The 20,668-nt window shown below is 35.8% G+C and overlaps 1 protein-coding gene and 2 long non-coding RNA genes across 7 annotated transcripts in view; 2 read left to right on the forward strand and 1 right to left on the reverse strand.

Annotated features, from left to right (window-relative positions):
- Window positions 1-736: 736 nt before the first annotated feature.
- The window catches only part of LOC127962265 (uncharacterized), a 72,865-nt gene continuing 52,933 nt past the window's right edge, over window positions 737-20,668 (reverse strand). The window contains exons 1-8 of one of the 5 annotated variants that reach the window (XM_052561820.1): window positions 17,013-17,489; window positions 11,814-11,868; window positions 10,274-10,761; window positions 9,974-10,072; window positions 9,472-9,843; window positions 9,238-9,319; window positions 8,560-8,792; window positions 737-3,102 (exon numbers count right to left, since the gene is read on the reverse strand). In XM_052561820.1, coding sequence (XP_052417780.1) covers window positions 8,783-8,792; window positions 9,238-9,319; window positions 9,472-9,843; window positions 9,974-10,072; window positions 10,274-10,523 — 813 coding nt within the window. In that variant the 5' untranslated portion in view covers window positions 10,524-10,761; window positions 11,814-11,868; window positions 17,013-17,489 and the 3' untranslated portion in view covers window positions 737-3,102; window positions 8,560-8,782. Of the gene's footprint in view, window positions 3,103-3,792; window positions 3,944-8,083; window positions 8,405-8,559; window positions 8,793-9,237; window positions 9,320-9,471; window positions 9,844-9,973; window positions 10,073-10,273; window positions 10,762-11,813; window positions 11,869-17,012; window positions 17,490-20,668 lie in introns of those variants that run through there. The other 4 variants (XM_052561817.1, XM_052561816.1, XM_052561819.1 and 1 more) reach the window with 4 other exon arrangements.
- LOC127962287 (uncharacterized) lies at window positions 3,943-7,777 on the forward strand. The gene is made up of 4 exons (XR_008154541.1): window positions 3,943-6,286; window positions 6,372-6,434; window positions 6,975-7,148; window positions 7,234-7,777. It is a non-coding gene; the product is annotated as an uncharacterized LOC127962287 (long non-coding RNA).
- Window positions 10,069-20,668, forward strand: part of LOC127962288 (uncharacterized) — a 153,310-nt gene continuing 142,710 nt past the window's right edge. The window contains exon 1 of the long non-coding RNA XR_008154543.1: window positions 10,069-10,141. This is a non-coding gene — a long non-coding RNA (uncharacterized LOC127962288). The remainder of the gene's footprint in view (window positions 10,142-20,668) is intronic.

A 20,668-nucleotide genomic window follows, 5' to 3' on the forward strand; every position in this document is an offset into this window, starting at 1 on the left:
CCTCGTTCCCACGCCTCTCGGCCCCGCCCCACTCGCCACATACCCCCATCGCCCCTCGCAGGCCGGGGGGTACTCCCGAGACTGCGCTCTACTCCCCCCCCCCCCCCTTCCCTCCGGGGGAGACCGCTCACGGGGACCTGCGGGAACCTGGGGGTAGGACAGACGAGGCGAGAGAAAAGGAGATGGAAGGAGGAGCGACAAGGACGAGAGAGGGGAGAGAGGAAAAAGAAAAAAAAAAAAATCTGGTTCCCAGACGCACTGCTGCTCGGCCCTCCACCAGCTGGGTGATCTCCTCCGCGGTGCCTGGCGGTGGCACTGGACGGCCCTCAGGCGGACGGCGCGACACTCCTCCACCGCCCGATGGACGGCGACGGCTCCTCCGGTTTTGGGCAGCCGGCAGGAGTCCCCCGTTCCCTGCCCCTCCGGATTCCTTCGCGGAGGCAGCAGGCTCCGGCCCCCTGGCGAACGGCGCCGACTCCTCCGCTCCCTCACGGACGGCAGCCGCCCCTCCATATCGTGGGCGGCCAGCAGCGAGCTCGCCCGTCCCCGGCAACTCGCTCCAGCCCACCGCCTCGAGCGTCCCTGGCGGCAAATACCTCGCCAGCTCGAGGACACCGCGGATTCACCACAGTGGCGAGGGATCTTCAGCAGCGCGTCCCTCCTTCTCCCGGGCTTCGGCACCACTGTAACGATACACACTCCATAGTCGTCGGGAAGAAGGAGGCGGGAACCGGCGCACAATCAAAACATAATTTTAATATTCAAAATAAATACAAAACAGCGCGTCAGCCCCTCACGGCGACTGACGCGCACAAATAAAAAGCAAACATATAAAATAATGTCCCAGGCCTGGTCCTCTCTCGTCCTTCACGGTCGTCACTCCAGTTTTATATCCTTCCATCTCCTACGTGGGACTCGATACTAGCGGTGGGGCTCAGGTGTAGCTCATCTCCAATCACTACACCTGGCCTCACTCCTCGTTCCCACGCCTCTCGGCCCCGCCCCACTCGCCACAGTTACCAATTCTGCCTCATATACATTGCCAGGAGCATGCATATGATGAAACTAGCTGTTTTAAAGCATATCTAGCTCAGAACAGCGTTTCTGAGTGAGAATAGCATATTTCTAGTGGCAATGTAACTTTTCATGCAAAAGTGACCAATTCTGCCTAAAATGCTCCCAGGAGCATGCATATGATGAAACTAGCTGTTTTAAAGCATATCTAGCACAGAACAGCGTTTCTGAGAGAGAATAGCATATTTCTAGTGGCAATGTAACTTTTCACGGAAAAGTGACCAATTCTGCCTAAAATGCTCCCAGGAGCATGCATATGATGAAACTAGCTGTTTTAAAGCATATCTAGCTCAGAACAGCGTTTCTGAGTGAGAATAGCATATTTCTAGTGGCAATGTAACTTTTCATGCAAAAGTGACCAATTCTGCCTAAAATGCTCCCAGGAGCATGCATATGATGAAACTATCTGTTTTAAAGCATATCTAGCTCAGAACAGCGTTTCTGAGTGAGAATAGCATATATTTCTAGTGGCAATGTAACTTTTCATGCAAAAGTGACCAATTCTGCCTAAAATGCTCCCAGGAGCATGCAAATGATGAAACTAGCTGTTTTAAAGCATGTCTAGCTCAGAACAGCGTTTCTGAGTGAGAATAGCATATTTTTAGTGGCAATGTAACTTTTCATGCAAAAGTGACCAATTCTGCCTAAAATGCTCCAAGGAGCATGCATATGATGAAACTAGCTGTTTTAAAGCATATCTAGCTCAGAACAGCGTTTCTGAGTGACAATAGCATATTTCTCGTGGCAATGTAACTTTTCATGCAAAAGTGACCAATTCTGCCTAAAATGCTCCCAGGAGCATGCATATGATGAAACTAGCTGTTTTAAAGCATATCTAGCACAGAACAGCGTTTCTGAGTGAGAATAGCATATTTCTAGTGGCAATGTAACTTTTCATGCAAAAGTGACCAATTCTGCCTAAAATGCTCCCAGGAGCATGCATATGATGAAACTAGCTGTTTTAAAGCATATCTAGCTCAGAACAGCGTTTCTGAAAAGTGAAATAGACCTTTATTCTGTACTTACTGCTTATTGCACTTCTGGTTAGATGCTAACTGCATTTCGTTGCCTTGTACCTACATGTGCAGTGACAGTAAAGTTGAATCTAATCTAATCTAATCTAATATTACATAATTTAAATGCAGTGACAAATAACCCATTCATTGCATATGATCAATCATGATTAATCGACTCCATAATATATATATATATATATATATATATATATATATATATATATATATATATATATATATATATATATATATATATTTAAGCACTCTTTCATCTTCCCTTACACTCTTATAAGTTTAATTTTTTTGTTTTAGTGTACACTTTTTTTGTGTTACTATCTTGCCCTCAGTGTGTCCCCTTGTCAGCAACGTGGGGGTTGTTTGGACCTCTATGTATGTGTCTAATATAGAGAACAGTGCATAACCGTCTTCGGGTCCCTCAGGACCTGTCGATTGGACTTACAGAAATCCTAACCTCAGCCCGAGCCTCCCTCTCTGAACTTTGGAAAATGGTTGGGATTAGGTAAAGATCTCACCTTAGACTTCCTATCCCTGTCTCTAATATATTATTAAATGAAATTAATATTATAATAATAATAAAATAATAAAACAGATCTCTATGCCTATACACACTGGTAAGGGTACAATAAAAAGGTTATTGTACTGAACAAACTGTATTTTCTATCCCCTTAACCTACACCTCACACAAAACTACAAGCATTACATTACCAAAAAAAAAAAAATCTCCTCCTGTATGATTTCTAATAAGCACAGTTTATGTCCTCGCAGTGACACGAGTCCCCATTAATCTTTGTGTATTTGTTACGTGCTGGAGCTGATGCTTACGAAAGAGGATTGCACGGCCAAGCACTAATAAAACCAACTCAAGATCAAAGTCATTATATTTCAAGATTAAATTCACCAATGGATGCTCTGCAGTGAATGGGTGCCATCAGAATGAGAGCAGATAAAAACCTCACAATAATCCACAGCACTCCAGTCCATCAGTGAACATCTGGAGAAGATAAAAAATGAAACACATCCAGCATTAAGATGATATTAAGATGATGAGACTGGTCTTTTGATGACAATGAGACAAAAAATTGCCCGCTTCTGGACACTCTAGAAAATAAATGAATAAATAAATAAACAAATATTATTTATATATTCGACTGGACTTACAGAAATCCTAACCTCAGCCCGAGCCTCCCTCTCTGAACTTTGGAAAATGGTTGGGATTAGGTAAAGATCTCACCTTAGACTTCCTATCCCTGTCTCTAATATATCATTAAATGAAATTAATATTATAATAATAATAAAAATAATAAAACAGATCTCTATGCCTATACACACTGGTAAGGGTACTTACCTGGACAACGCCATTTTTTTAAGAACAATTTTTTTTTTTTAATGTTCTCTCTGTATTAAAACCATAAATAAGTTTGATAAATATCATCACACAATGTTGAACCATACAGTAAAATAATGTATACAACACAACATATGTTATAAGATTATAAAATCATAGGGGCAATTTTTTATACATATATATTTAAAATATATTTGGGTGAAAAAAAAAATATTTTTAAAAAAACATCACAACAACATAATATATGATTATAAAATCACATAATTAATATATACACCTTTTAAAATTCACCCAATACCCAACAGAAATATAACTATACACAATTGGACAAAAGTATATACTTTGGAGACTTTATTGGAATTTTTTGAAGGATATATGTGCTTGTGCAAACTTTGTATTTATTTGAATGGGTCTATAGACGCAGGATGCACTTTCAAAAGACGCCACTCCATAACGGCCAGACGATGACGTCACCCATTCATACAGCCTGCAAGGATGGAACACACACTTAAATTCACTTCTGGACCGGATTGACTCACAAAAAAAAATCCTCTACAGCAGATCATTAACTTTCCCCGATTTTTTACACAATTGTAAAAGCTTATTTTAACACTTTTTCGGGACGACCCAGGCCACGCCCACCTAGGCTATTCATAGAGGTCGATGCACTAACGCAGCTCTCTCGCTCATTCAACACAGCGGCAGAAGGTTGATTCTCAACGATCTCCTATTATCCTCGTTATTTCTCTATAATATGCCAATATGCCATAATATGCAATATGCCAATAATTTTTTAATTTTCTTTCTAAACACCATGTATGTGGTGGAGCAAAAAAATCAACTGTCATCCTCTTCTCACTCGGGAGCTGTGTGTGCAGCTTCTTAGGCCTAGGCACCTCAGTTAGTTAACAGCTTAATTGACAACATTGGTCCCTGAGGCAAAGTTGTTCAGAATGAGGAAATCTATCATATGATTTGAAGATCTAGTGTTTTTGATTGAATATATGAGCATTTTCAAACAATTTTAAGCTTTAGTTTTTCTTTTTTCTCTAAATGAAATTGTCAATTAAATACCTTACGTAAGTTTATATATTCCCAAATTTAACATGTTCCTCATAATTTATTTTTTTATTAATGCTGTGTTTTTTTTAAATGCTAATATATTGTAAATATAATATTTTGAACAAATAGATTTAATAAATATTGTGTAAATATCTTTTGGCCCTGTATGGCTGTATATTTCTAATGTTTGAAACCTTATGATGTGTAAACATAAAACATTTGACACTTATCCACCTGTCGAGCTGCTCTCAATTCGCTGTGATATTATTTTTGGAAGCGCTTAAAAAATGCTGATGAAGCGCTCATTTCTCTCTCGTCTTTCTCTCTGTTCTTTGGCCAGAGACATAGTTTATAAATGAGATCTGACCCGGTAATAATAACATATGTTGGTTTAGCTTGTCAGTGTGAATGAAATGTGTAGCCTATTTATTTGTCCGATCTCGCCCCGAAACGCGGCTGTCATGTGGACTTCAAAGGTTCAGAGAAATACATTGCGAGCTCGCGGACATTTGGCTGCCGCGAATATATCATGTTATTACTTTAAACAGTTCAGAAACATCTGAATTTAGCTCTTGGTGTGTTCTAACGTGTGGATTGCGTGAAATCGCTGTTTTTAAAGGTCTTAAATAAGAATAAATTCGCTCGTTGTGAGCTCCGTGTAGACAATTTTTGGGTCTGTGAAGATTTTAAACTATATACAAGTACACAAGCCTTTTATCGCGACGTTTCGACAACCTTCTGTGTCTTCTTCAGGCATGACTTGTGTAAAATACATATTTTCTTCACTGAGCTCAATTTAATTTTTACATTTTATTTCTAAACACCATTTAGAAATTTCATAAAAAGTGTTCCTTTATAGGTTAGCTCATTCTTTTAATGTATATGTATTCAGAGTGACCCAGACTTTCACTGTATTCATTTTCAAGTTATTTTACTGTATAGTTTTGGAGAAAACTAAACGCAAATTCACCCGAAACATCAAACTCCATTGTTGCAATTGTACTTTTTCCTATTTTTCAAAATTCATAAAAAGGGTTGCTTTACAGGTTAGCTCATTCTTTTAATGTATATGTATTCAGAGTGACCCAGACTATCATTGTATTAATTTTCGAGTTATTTTACTGTATAGTTTTGGAGAAAACTAAAAGCAAATTCACCCAAAACAACAAAATGCATCCTAACAATTGCAGTTTATCCCATTTTCCAAAATTCATAAAAAGTGTTCCTTTATAGGTTAGCTCATTCTTTTAATGTATATGTATTCAGAGTGACCCAGACTTTCACTGTATTCATTTTCAAGTTAATTTACTGTATAGTTTTGGGGAAAACTAAAAGCAAAATCACCCAATTGCAGTTTATCCCATTTTCCAAAATTCATAAAAAGTGTTCCTTTATAGGTTAGCTCATTCTTTTAATGTATATGTATTTAGAATGACCCAGTATATGTATTTAGAGTGTTCAGAAGCGGGCAATTTTTTGCAGGGCTGTTTTACCCAGGGTTGTTCTGGGTAGGGTTAGTGCCTGTCCGAGACTGGTCAGTACATGGACAATAAGGAGAGGGTTGAAATGGTTAGGTTTAGGTGCTGGTAGGGGTTGTTTGTCACATGGTGAAGATGTCTGACTCTGACTCTGAATCTCATATATTAACTCGCTCTTTTGGGACATTTCTACAGTTCCCTTGTCTGAATTTTATGAGGTGGAAGAAGTTATTGGACGAGGATATTTCGGCAATGTGCACAAAGGGATCCGTAAGTCTGACGACCAGCAGGTAAATCACTCGTACCTTCACCAACTGTCCCGTAGAGATCAGTGACTTCATCTACTGCTCTTAAAAATAACTTCTTCTTCTGCAGATCGCCATCAAGTTCATAAAGAAGCTTTAGACAGGCCGTTTTCCAGACAGGTTCATCGCAGTGGTAAGTTGGCATAGAACATTTAAACACAAATAATAATTCTTAATAAATTAAGTGAAAGTCAGCTGATGGTTTGTTGACCTCTTTTCGCCGGCCTGGGTTTTATGTCAACAAAGCTTGGTGTACGAACACTGTCATTGTTGGGAGACACTGCTCAGCTAACCTAGAGTTTCTCATGGTTAAATGTAGACCTTTTTATCTGCCACGGGAGTTCACTTCCACCATAATAACCGCAGTCTAAATTGCACCGGATGCTAATGCCAAGCTTGCTTTGAACGAACTTCATGCAGCCATTAGTAAACAACAGACTGCTCACCCAGAGGCTGCTTTTATTGCCGCGGGTGATTTTAATCACTGCAAATTAAAAACAGTACTCCCCAAATTTCACCAGCATGTTTCCTGCCACACCAGAGGAGACAAAACTTTGGATCATGTTTATACAAACATCAATGGAGCTTACATCGCGAGCCCCCTCCCCCACCTGCAAATCTTTAAACACTAATCTTAAATACAACCGACTTATGTTTCATCCATGTATTCCAGACTCTGTAGATCTAAGGACAAAGAGGAAGGCGTTCGACATTGTGATGGCAGTAAGGAGACTTGAGGAGGAGAAGAGGATTCTTATTGCAGAGATGAACAAGCATTGGAAGTCTCTTTGCTCCCGTGCAGACACCCTGAAGCAGATGTCATCCCAGCTTGCTAATGTGACATCAGGTATGTATTTGTTATTATTGGCATACATTACAATATTTCTGAATGTTTCTAATTAATAAAGGCTCAATGTGTTTTAACATGTAAGGTGAAACGTGGGGCCTGCTTCAAGATGGTATCCGAGGTCTAAAGAGCTTGACATTGAAGAACAAGCAAGCAAGTAACAGCCTGGCAAAGCATGCAAAGACATTTTATGTTCAAGTTCTGACTGAAACAGAAATTAACTTTGATAGTCATTCTGAGGAATACGATACCAGTAGTGACTCTGAGCAAGATTTGACTTTTCTTTTAAATATATATATTTATAAGTTTCTGTTGTTCTATCTATTTTAACTTCTTTGTGTTCTTTTTGTTAAGCAGTACTATTATGCTCAGACTCTTTTTTCCATAGTCATATGAAATAGCAAAGTTTTGCACTGATGAAATCCCTGCACTGTTTACTTTTGCACTACCACCACTGCAAATCACTCCACAGCTGCCCATCATTTATCACAGGGTCAGTCCCTACCAGGTCTTTGTATTCACTTGACATGCTCTTCACTTTTTACATTTGTGATTTTTGTTATGTGTCAGAGCTATGTATGTTGTTTTTGTGATTGTATAAGCTAATAAATGCTTTCATGCTTAAATAAGCTTTCATCATGACAATTTTTCCAATTCCTAGATACATCTTACATCAGGGATAGGCAACTCCGGTCCTGGAGGGCCACTATCCTGCAGAGTTTAGCTCCAACCCTAATTAAACACACCTGAACAAGGCAATCAGTGTTTTCGAGATTACTAGATAGATACAGGCAGGTGAGTTTTTCTGAGGGCTGAAGCTAAACTCTGCAGGATAGTGGCCCTCCAGGACCAGAGTTGCCTATCTCACATGGATACACAGATAACATTTATTCAAAAAGATAATATGGCTAAATCTATCAATATTTATGTAGATGTTTTCAAGGTATTCAATACATTATTTTAATAATATAATTTCAGTCTTATTATTGGTAAAACATTACAGTATGCTGTAAGACAGAACACTACAATGTGGGCAGAGTGGGTCACATGTGAGTCCCATATCCTGCAATGCAACAACAGCTTCCATATTGTTCCATATAGCCTGTGCTATGTTTGGGCCATTAATCCAAGGGAACACTTCTGGGATCAGGAAATAAAATTGAGGAGATGTCAAAGTCTGTAGCCAATGGAGTTGAAGTTGAGATCTTCAGAATGACCTGGGTTTTTTTTTTTCAGAAATGTCTCAGTGCAAACTGCTGATAAGAGAACATGAGTTTATGGTTGTTTATAAAGGGTCTAAATTTAACAATTTGTTTCCTAAACAGTGTAAATGTTCATGTGTACTATCATCACCATAATGCCCTCATAGTATAATTTATGGATTTACGCAATTATTACCACAAATACTTACACGGCCAAAGCGAACAGTGCGTTGATCCAGCATTCTAAGAAATGCTTGGCTAGATATCCCTGGTGCTGCCATCTTCAGCTCTTCAAAAGAAAAAAGGACATCTGTTGCATACACAGTTGAATAGTGAGAAGTGGCCGGCCAGTAGTCATTACGGATCAGGTCATCCACTCCAGGACTCCAAGTGGCTTCACATGCTTTGCATCTAATCTGAGGCAATCTGAGATCATATCGCCCTGGAAAAAGGAAATATATACACAACGTTAAGTCTGACAGACCAAAGTGTGTCATTCTGACAACTGATATGGGAACCTGTGACTAAGGTGAATCAGGAGGACACTTCTACAAACATTTTGTAAGGCACTCTATTGGAAGTCATACTTTTGTCAGGCAAATTAACTATCCCCATTCAAACAAAGGTTAATTGTTTTCCATCACATACTTGGGCCCATCCAATCTAAATGAACACACAACCTATTGACACCTCTAGATTTGCAGCCATGATAAAGAAAATTTCTTGCACAATGTAACATGTATGAATTTAACATATTCATGATCCGTATATGTGCATAATTGTGATGAGGGAGTATACAAGGTGTGATCAGCAAATAGCTGTGGGTGAAATTCTGCAGACACTTCTACAGAAGTGACCCCCACCCAAACCTAGTAAGTTCTTCTTACCATTCATTGTAACCACAACTATGGACTGTCCTGCGATGACACTGGACGATACTCGTTGACAGCCGCATATTGTCTCTGGCATCTCCAAAGAAAAAAAAAAACACATGGATAAGCATTAAAGAATAACATTTATTTACTGGCAACTATTTTAAACAAGATGTACTTGACGGCTTCTTCGACCTATCAGTTTTTCAGTCAAGTCTAAGAATGTGACTTTTAAGAACTACAACTTACCACACTGGGTTAGAACCCTCTCCACAACACAAGTTGTGGGAGGCAATGGATTAAAGAATGCATGGGTCATCGAATCCCTGTTGTGGAACACGTGACCTCGGTGGACCCTGACATCACACTGGCCACAGAGGAATGGGTGTGGTCGGCAGTCACAACAACGGATAACGGCTGGACCATTTCCACAATGTTGGCAGATCCGTTTTGCCACATGTTGTCGAGCCACCATGGTGTTGACCAGTCGGGGTCTCTCTTTCTCCCACCACCCTGATATGAGGCTCTTTCGGGTCAACCAGTCTGTTGAGGCTTGAAGTGCCGTTTCATCCTCATGTATGTCCTCAAACAATGAGCTTTTAAGCTCTTGAAGGAAGGACTCTGTTAAAACAAGGCAAAATATTTAAAAACAGTAGTTTATTATAATAAAAGAGAATAGCATTGAACAATGGCCAATTTATAATAAATGAACATACTGTTTGAACCAGTGAAGTCAAAATAAATAACACACCTGCAGTAATGGAAAGAAAGTCACTGGTCATTTCCGCACTGGTTTCCGGAGCCCTGATATGAGAGACACCAGTCTTTCGACTCTGGCTGTGACTGGGACCTGATGTAGCAACATTTTTTTTTACTTTTTACACTCAATGACACAAACTTTACCTGATGCTAGACACAGGTACGTAATAATAACCTCAGATATGTTCTAATTCAGACCCATGACTTGATCATGTTGTATACCATTCCAAGATGCAAAACTAGATCTGCAGTCTACATATTAATTAACATTAATGTAATAAAAAAATTGTACCTGCTTGTTTCCGGGATGATCTGGGCCTGCTGTAAATAATGTTTCCATCACTGTCCCTCTTAATCCACCTAACATCTTGCTTGCTGTTTGATGGCTGGCTGGTGGATGGATTACGGGTGGAAGGCTGACTGGTGGATGGTTCTGCTTCCTGGTGCATGCTAATGAGCTGTTGGAGGTGAGCTTGATGTTCAGCCTGATCGACAAGGTCACTCATCTCATTTAGGAGACAGTCCATCTCAGGATCAGACATGGCACAAAAGATAAACACACTATAAACACACGGACAAAAAAAAAGACAAAACAAACAAACAAAAACCACACTCAGAGGAATGGGGGGGGGGGGGGGGGGAGACAGTAAGACAGCAAGAGAGAGAAAACAATACAACAGTAAAGAGAGTAACAAGATACAAGACAAATGTGGCTCTTAAAAGTGCCTTTTTAATGTAATGAGGTGCTGTTTTTTTTTTAAAGGTGAGGGATTAAGGAACCTGCAGAGAAAGAGAAGAACAAATAAAAAAATAATAGATCACCAAACTACATATTATAATATGAATAACTAACGTTACTAGGCTAAGATGTAAAGTAAATGCTGCTCTGGTTGATAAGTTACATGCAATCACAATATCATAAAAAAATGAATGATTTTAAAAAGAAGTCATTGTGTGACTACATATTATACATACTACATATTATAATATATATATATATATATATATATATATATATATATATATCGTATATATATATATATATATATATATATATATATATATATATATCGTATATATATATCGTATATATATATATATATATATATATATATATATATATATATCGTATATATATATATATATATATATATATATATATATATATATATATATATATATCGTATATATATATATATATATATATATATATATATATATATATATATATATATATATCCCCCAATAATCCATTAATAAGCATTTACACGTTCAAAATAAGTTTATTAATAGAAATGATATACATATATACACACACACACACACACACACACCATGTTTTTTAATATATAAACTCTTAATTGTATTAATTTTGGACGTTTAAATGCAAAATATATTATAATATGAATAACTAACGTTACTAGGCTAAGATGTAAAGTAAATGCTGCTCTGGTTGATAAGTTACATGCAATCACAATATCATAAAAAAATGAATGATTTTAAAAAGAAGTCATTGTGTGACTACATATTATACATACTACATATTATAATATATATATATATATATATATATATATATATATATATATATCGTATATATATATATATATATATATATATATATATATATATATATATATCCCCCAATAATCCATTAATAAGCATTTACACGTTCAAAATAAGTTTATTAATAGAAATTATATACATATATACACACACACACACACACACACACCATGTTTTTTAATATATAAACTCTTAATTGTATTAATTTTGGACGTTTAAATGCCTATTCATTTCTCTTGCTTATTAGACTGTTGTAAGTGACTTACCGTGGTGGAATCGCGCTGGGCAATGGTTTCTGTGATGGTCGCGCACAGTGACGCGCTGCACAAAATTGCGCCAAAATATAAATCATAATGAAAAAGTACAGTCTTAATATTTTATATCCTCGCTCAAAATTTTAAAGGGGTCAGCAGAAATGTCTAAGGAAACATGGGTATATGTTAGCAATTACATTTTAACACATCACGCCCCAGAATGCATCCATCTCTTTGCCAAAGGATATGTCCATATTAAGTAATATAAACATTTCCGCAGCAGGCTATTTATCACAACTTCATAATTAGTATTGAGATGAAAGGTCTATAAAAGTATGCTATTGGTATTTTTTTGTTGTTGAGGTGTTATTTTTATTTATTTTTTTTTTGGTCGCAAAAAAAAAAAAAACCCAACAAAGCAGGCTCACTATACACTACAAGCCATTGCAAATATACCATCGACAATTAAAAATATCCCACTTAAATTAAGGCATGTTTAAGCCTACAGCAAATATGCAGTCCTGCAATTATGCCATTTTAATGTAGCCCAAAATTATATTAAAAAAGAAAAAAGGCGTGATTCCGATTTAGAACAGGGTTTCTGCTCCAATAAAATATAAGGTCACTTCACCAATTAATGATTGTAACAGTATTTTAAATCAATGAGATTTAAAATGTTATAACAGTTAATTTATTAATGTTTTGCCATGAATTCATAAAAACTGTACTAGATGAATGAGCCCATTAGTGGTCTTCCGCTGCCATCTAGTGGTTATAAATTGCATTTACTCAAACAACACTGTGTTTTTAAACATAACTGTTAAAGTGTTGTTGTTATTATTTTTTGCCCTATCTCTCTTAAATTTTGCATGCTTGTTTAGAATGAAATTATGCATTACTTTACACAGTTTTGATAATTTGTGGGATTTCTATTTGTATTAATAGGCCTTTGTGCCTCTGGGGTGGTCTCGGCCAACCAGGATGTATGGATGACATTTAAACACATCCAAAAGACAGACACACACACACACACTGAAAATAAATGATTAAACTAGTTTTTAAGAGTTTAGATGTCATTCAGGTTTCACTGTAATCACAATGTGGCAAAGTTGTAAAAAATGATGTGTATGTATGAACAAAATGGAAAACATTGATTCAATGAGATGTAAAATGTTATAACACTTCTGCAAACAGAGGCTCAGAAACTCCAGGCTGGCGAAAAGAGGTCAACAAACCATCAGCTGACTTTCACTCATATTTATTAAGAATTATTATTTGTGTTTAAATGTTCTCTATATTAGACACATACATAGAGGTCCAAACATCCCCCACATTGCTGACAAGGGGACACACTGAGGGCAAGATAGTAACACAAAAAAAGTGTACACTAAAACAAAAAAAGTAAACTTATAAGAGTGTAAGGGAAGATGAAAGAGTGCTAAAATTCAAAAAATGCACTTTAAAGATGCTTGATATATTCAAAGAAAAGGCTCTGAAAATTTTAAAAATTACAAAATAAACAGTAAAAACTGATACATCTGTATGATCAAAATGGAAAACATCAAATCAATGAGATGTAAAATGTTATAACAGTTAATTTATTAATGTTTTGCCATGAATTCATAAAAACTGTACTAGATGAATGAGCCCATTAGTGGTCTTCCGCTGCCATCTAGTGGTTATAAATTGCATTTACTCAAACAACACTGTGTTTTTAAACATAACTGTTAAAGTGTTGTTGTTATTTTTTTTTGCCCTATCTCTCTTAAATTTTGCATGCTGGTTTAGAATGAAATTATGCATTACTTTACACAGTTTTGATAATTTGTGGGATTTCACATACATTACCTACATAACACCATATTTTCTTCACTGAGCTCAATTTAATTTTTTTAATTTTCTTTCTAAACACCATGTATGTAAGTGAAAAAGAAATAAATGGGTCTGTGAAGATAGTAACACGAAAAAGTGTACACTTAAACAAAAAAAATTAAACTTCTAAGAGTGTAAGAAAAGATGAAAGAGTGCTTAAATTCAAAAAATGCACTTTTAAGTGCTTGATATATTCAAAGAAAAGGCTCTGAAAAATTTAAAAATTCAAAAATAAACAGAGGGGAGGAGCCTAGGCCCTGCTTGTATATAGGAGCCTAAATGGTGTTTAGAAATAAAATTTTTGGGTCTGTGAAGATAGTATCACAAAAAAAGTGTACACTAAAACAAAAAGAGTAAACTTATAAGAGTGTAAGGGAAGATGAAAGATTGCTTAAATTCAAAAAATGCACTTTAAAGATGCTTGATATATTCAAAGAAAAGGCTCTGAAAATTAAAAAAATTACAAAATAAACAGAGGGGAGGAGCTTTTAATTCTAAAAAATTAAATTGAGCTCAGAGAAGAAAACATTTATTTTACACAAGTCATGCCTGAAGAAGACACAGAAAGCTGTCGAAACGTCGCGATAAAAGGCTTGTGTACTTGTATATAGTTTAAAATCTCATATTTTAGGCAAAAACAAATAGTTTAAAGTTAATGATGGATTCTTTTATTACAAACACACAGCTTTTTGCTTCACATGACGTTAATTGATGGACTGGAGTCATGTGGATTACTTGTGGATTATTGTGATGGTCATGTGGATTAATATGTGTTGTAAAATAAAACAAAGGGGTGCTAAAAACACAAATAAGTGTTTGAAAGTGAAAAAGAAATAAATGGGTCTTTGAAGATAGTAACACAAAAAAGTGTACACTAAAACAAAAAAATTTAACTTATAAGAGTGTAAGGGAAGATGAAAGAGTGCTTAAATTAAAAAAATGCACTTTTAAGTGCTTGATATATTCAAAGAAAAGGCTCTGAAAAATTTAAAAATTCAAAAATAAACAAATTGGCCTCGGCCTTCGAGGTGGCCTCTTCCTGGGCAGAGAAAAATTATGGGGGCAAAGTGAACGCAGTGAACCCTCCCCGGGCATGGCAGCATAAATAAACAGAGGGGAGGAGCCTAGGCCCTAAATGCCTAGGAGCCTAAATGGTGTTTAGAAATAAAATTTAAAAATTAAATTGAGCTCAGTGAAGAAAATATGTATTTTACACAAGTCATGCCTGAAGAAGACACAGAAGGTTGTCGAAACGTCGCGATAAAAGGCTTGTGTACTTGTATATAGTTTAAAATCTTCACAGACCCAAAAATTAAAAAAAATTAAATTGAGCTCAGGGAAGAAAACATCTCCATCTGAAAAAAATAAAAAAAGATACAACTCAGACACACACACACACACACAAAGACACACATATATATGCACAAACATTTTGTTGCAGATATAGGTATTTGAAATAAGTGATAGGTGACAATAAACTTATTGCAAGTCTTCTCTTTTTTAGAGTTTAGATGTCATTTTCAGGTTAAACTGTAATCATAATGTGGCAAAATTGTAAAAACTGATACATCTGTATGATCAAAATGGAAAACATCAAATCAATGAGATGTAAAATGTTATAACAGTTAATTTATTAATGTTTTGCCATGAATTCATAAAAACTGTACTAGATGAATGAGCCCATTAGTGGTCTTCCGCTGCCATCTAGTGGTTATAAATTGCATTTACTCAAACAACACTGTGTTTTTAAACATAACTGTTAAAGTGTTGTTGTTATTTTTTTTTGCCCTATCTCTCTTAAATTTTGCATGCTGGTTTAGAATGAAATTATGCATTACTTTACACAGTTTTGATAATTTGTGGGATTTCACATACATTACCTACATAACACCATATTTTCTTCACTGAGCTCAATTTAATTTTTTTAATTTTCTTTCTAAACACCATGTATGTAAGTGAAAAAGAAATAAATGGGTCTGTGAAGATAGTAACACGAAAAAGTGTACACTTAAACAAAAAAAATTAAACTTCTAAGAGTGTAAGAAAAGATGAAAGAGTGCTTAAATTCAAAAAATGCACTTTTAAGTGCTTGATATATTCAAAGAAAAGGCTCTGAAAAATTTAAAAATTCAAAAATAAACAGAGGGGAGGAGCCTAGGCCCTGCTTGTATATAGGAGCCTAAATGGTGTTTAGAAATAAAATTTTTGGGTCTGTGAAGATAGTATCACAAAAAAAGTGTACACTAAAACAAAAAGAGTAAACTTATAAGAGTGTAAGGGAAGATGAAAGAGTGCTTAAATTCAAAAAATGCACTTTAAAGATGCTTGATATATTCAAAGAAAAGGCTCTGAAAATTAAAAAAATTACAAAATAAACAGAGGGGAGGAGCTTTTAATTCTAAAAAATTAAATTGAGCTCAGAGAAGAAAACATTTATTTTACACAAGTCATGCCTGAAGAAGACACAGAAAGCTGTCGAAACGTCGCGATAAAAGGCTTGTGTACTTGTATATAGTTTAAAATCTCATATTTTAGGCAAAAACAAATAGTTTAAAGTTAATGATGGATTCTTTTATTAAAAAACACACAGCTTTTATTCAAAGAAAAGGCTCTGAAAAATTTAAAAATTAAAAAATAAACAAATTGGCCTCGGCCTTCGAGGACTTTTCAAAATCAATGTTTTAGGTTGTTAGGCGTTTAGATGCAGAAATGGACAAAAAAGTGTACACTAAAACAAAAAAATTAAACTTATAAGAGTGTAAGGGAAGATGAAAGAGTGCTTAAATTTAAAAAAATGCACTTTTAAGTTCTTGATATATTCAAAGAAAAGGCTCTGAAAAATTTACAAATTGTCTATTTAATTTTTAAATTTTATTTCTAAACACCATTTAGGCTCCTAGGCATTTAGGGCCTAGGCTCCTCCCCTCTGTTTATTTATGCTGCCATGCCCGGGGAGGGTTCACTGCGTTCATTTTGCCCCCATAATTTTTCTCTGCCCAGGAAGAGGCCACCTCGAAGACCGAGGCCAATTTGTTTATTTTTGAATTTTTAAATTTTTCAGAGCCTTTTCTTTGAATATATCAAGCACTTAAAAGTGCATTTTTTGAATTTAAGCACTCTTTCAATCTTCCCTTACACTCTTGTAAGTGAAAAAGAAATAAATGGGTCTGTGAAGATAGTAACACAAAAAAGTGTACACTAAAACAAAAAAATAAACTTTCGATTCATCGTGGAAATCCCGCACCGAACCCTCCCCGGGCACCGCAGCATAAATAAACAGAGGGGAGGAGCCTAGGCCCTAAATGGTGTTTAGAAATAAAATTAGAGATTTCTACTTACCTAACTCAGCCCGTGCCTCTCTCTCTGGGCCTCGCTGGTCTCCCTTTACGGAAAACCATACTGGATGTCTCCATCTGAAAAAAATCAAAAAAGATACATATGGGTTAAGAGTCATCTAAATAGACTCTTAAACTTATAAGAGTGTAAGGGAAGATGAAAGGGTGCTTAAATTAAAAAAATGCACTTTTAAGTGCTTAAAGAAGACACAGAAAGCTGTCGAGATTTTAAACTATATACAAGTACACAAGCCTTTTATCGTGACGTTTCGACAACCTTCTGTGTCTTCTTCAGGCATGACTTGTGTAAAATACATATTTTCTTCACCGAGCTCAATTTAATTTTTTTAATTTTCTTTCTAAACACCATGTATGTAAGTGAAAAAGAAATAAATGGGTCTGTGAAGATAGTAACACAAAAAAAGTGTACACTAAAACAAAAAAAAATTAAACTTCTAAGAGTGTAAGAAAAGATGAAAGAGTGCTTAAATTCAAAAAATGCACTTTTAAGTGCTTGATATAAAAAAATGCACTTTTAAGTGCCAAGAAACTAGCTGTTTTAAAGCATATCTAGCACAGAACAGTGTTTCTGAGTGAGAATAGCATATTTCTAGTGGCAATGTAACTTTTCATGCAAAAGTGACCAATTCTGCCTAAAATGCTCCCAGGAGCATGCATATGATGAAACTAGCTGTTTTAAAGCATATCTAGCACAGAACAGCGTTTCTGAGTGAGAATAGCATATTTCTAGTGGCAATGTAACTTTTCATGCAAAAGTGACCAATTCTGCCTAAAATGCTCCCAGGAGCATGCATATGATGAAACCAGCTGTTTTAAAGCATATCTAGCTCAGAACAGCGTTTCTGAGTGAGAATAGCATATTTCTAGTGGCAATGTAACTTTTCATGCAAAAGTGACCAATTCTGCCTAAAATGCTCCCAGGAGCATGCATATGATGAAACCAGCTGTTTTAAAGCATATCTAGCACAGAACAGCGTTTCTGAGTGAGAATAGCATATTTCTAGTGGCAATGTAACTTTTCATGCAAAAGTGACCAATTCTGCCTAAAATGCTCCCAGGAGCATGCATATGATGAAACTAGCTGTTTTAAAGCATATCTAGCACAGAACAGCGTTTCTGAGTGAGAATAGCATATTTCTAGTGGCAATGTAACTTTTCATGCAAAAGTGACCAATTCTGCCTAAAATGCTCCCAGGAGCATGCATATGATGAAACTAGCTGTTTTAAAGCATATCTAGCACAGAATAGCGTTTCTGAGTGAGAATAGCATATTTCTAGTGGCAATGTAACTTTTAATGCAAAAGTGACCAATTCTGCCTAAAATGCTTAAACATGTAAATAGACTCAATTTTGCATATTGAGATTGGCCTCGGGCCTTCGAGGTGGCCTCTTCCTGGGCAGAGAAAAATTATGGGGGCAAAGTGAACGCAGACACTGTAGAACAAGCAGAAGCTCTTATCACAGCTGAATTGTTTGAGGAGGAAACATTGGCACATCCACAAAGCCCAGGAAATCAGGGACCAGCGGGTGTCTGCGTTCACTTTGCCCCCATAATTTTTCTCTGCCCAGGAAGAGGCCACCTCAAAGGCCCGAGGCCAATTTGTTTATTTTTGAATTTTGAATTTTTTTTATATTTTAGGCAAAAACAAATAGTTCAAAGTTAATGATGGATTCTTTTATTACAAACACATAGATTTTTGCTTCACGTGACGTTAATTGGTGGACTGGAGTCATGTGGATTACTTGTGGATTATTGTGATGGTCATGTGGATTAATATGTTTAGTAAAATAAAACAAAGGGGTGCTAAAAACACAAATAAGTGTGTGAAAGAAAAAATAAATAAATGGGTCTGTGAAGATAGTAACAGAAAAAAGTGTACACTAAAACAAAAAAATTAAAAATATTAAAAATTCAAAAATAAACAAATTGGCCTCGGGCCTTCGAGGTGGCCTCTTCCTGGGCAGAGAAAAATTATGGGGGCAAAGTGAACGCAGACACTGTACACTTACACACTCTAATAAGTTTAATTTTTTTGTTTTAGTGTACACTTTTTTGTGTTACTATCTTCACAGACCCATTTTTTTTTTACTTTCACACACTTATTTGTGTTTTTAGCACCCCTTTGTTTTATTTTACAACACATATTAATCCACATGACCATCACAATAATCCACAAGTAATCCACATGACTCCAGTCCATCAATTAACGTCATGTGAAGCAAAAAGCTGTGTGTTTGTAATAAAAGAATCCATCATTAACTTTAAACTATTTGTTTTTGCCTAAAATATGAGATTTTAAACTATATACAAGTACACAAGCCTTTTATCGCGACGTTTCAACAGCTTTCTGTGTCTTCTTCAGGCATGACTTGTGTAAAATAAATGTTTTCTTCTCTGAGCTCAATTTAATTTTTTAGAATTAAAAGCTCCTCCCTTCTGTTTATTTTGTAATTTTTAAAATTTTCAGAGCCTTTTCTTTGAATATATCAAGCATCCTTAAAGTGCATTTTTTGAATTTTAGCACTCTTTCATCTTCCCTTACACTCTTATAAGTTTACTTTTTTTGTTTTAGTGTACACTTTTTTGTGATACTATCTTCACAGACCCAAAAATTTTATTTCTAAACACCATTTAGGCTCCTATATACAAGCAGGGCCAAGGCTCCTCCCCTCTGTTTATTTATGCTGCGGTGCCCGGGGAGGGTTCGGTGCGGGATTTCCACGATGAATCGAACCGACAACCTTACGGTTAGGAGTCAAACTCTCTAACCACTAGGTCGCGACATCGAACAAGTCAATACAGTAAAAAAATGAAAGAGAACACTTTGTTTAGGTCTTAAATCTCTTAAAGCCATCAGAAAAAAATAAAAAATTCAAAAATAAACAGAGGGGAGGAGCCTAGGCTCTAAGTTTATTTTTTTTGTTTTAGTGTACACAAATTGGACGATAAAGAAATTGCTAACAATAGTAGGACTATAATAGAGCATGTTTTAGGTTGTTAGGCGTTTAGATGCAGAAATGGACAAAAAAGTGTACACTAAAACAAAAAAATTAAACTTATAAGAGTGTAAGGGAAGATGAAAGAGTGCTTAAATTAAAAAAAATGCACTTTTAAGTGCTTGATATATTCAAAGAAAGCCTAAATGGTGTTTAGAAATAAAATTTAAAAATTAAATTGACAATTTGTAAATTTTATTTTTAAATTTTATTTCTAAACACCATTTAGGCTCCTAGGCATTTAGGGCCTAGGCTCCTCCCCTCTGTTTATTTATGCTGCCATGCCCGGGGAGGGTTCACTAAATTAACTTAATAACAATGGCAGGCTTGCTAGGATGCGGCTTTTCCAAGATTAAAAAGCACAATTAAATTAACTGTATTTTTTGGGAGTTGTCCCCCCACCACCCCACATTTCCTTCTTAATTAGGAAATTGGCCAATTTGTTTATTTTTTAATTTTTAATTTTTTTTATATTTTAGGCAAAAACAAATAGTTCAAAGTTAATGATGGATTCTTTTATTACAAACACACAGCTTTTTGCTTCACATGACGTTAATTGATGGACTGGAGTCATGTGGATTACTTGTGGATTATTGTGATGGTCATGTGGATTAATATGTGTTGTAAAACAAAACAAAGGGG

This window comes from Carassius gibelio, chromosome B7, assembly GCF_023724105.1.
Source record: "Carassius gibelio isolate Cgi1373 ecotype wild population from Czech Republic chromosome B7, carGib1.2-hapl.c, whole genome shotgun sequence".
In the NCBI taxonomy this organism is placed as follows: domain Eukaryota; kingdom Metazoa; phylum Chordata; class Actinopteri; order Cypriniformes; family Cyprinidae; genus Carassius; species Carassius gibelio.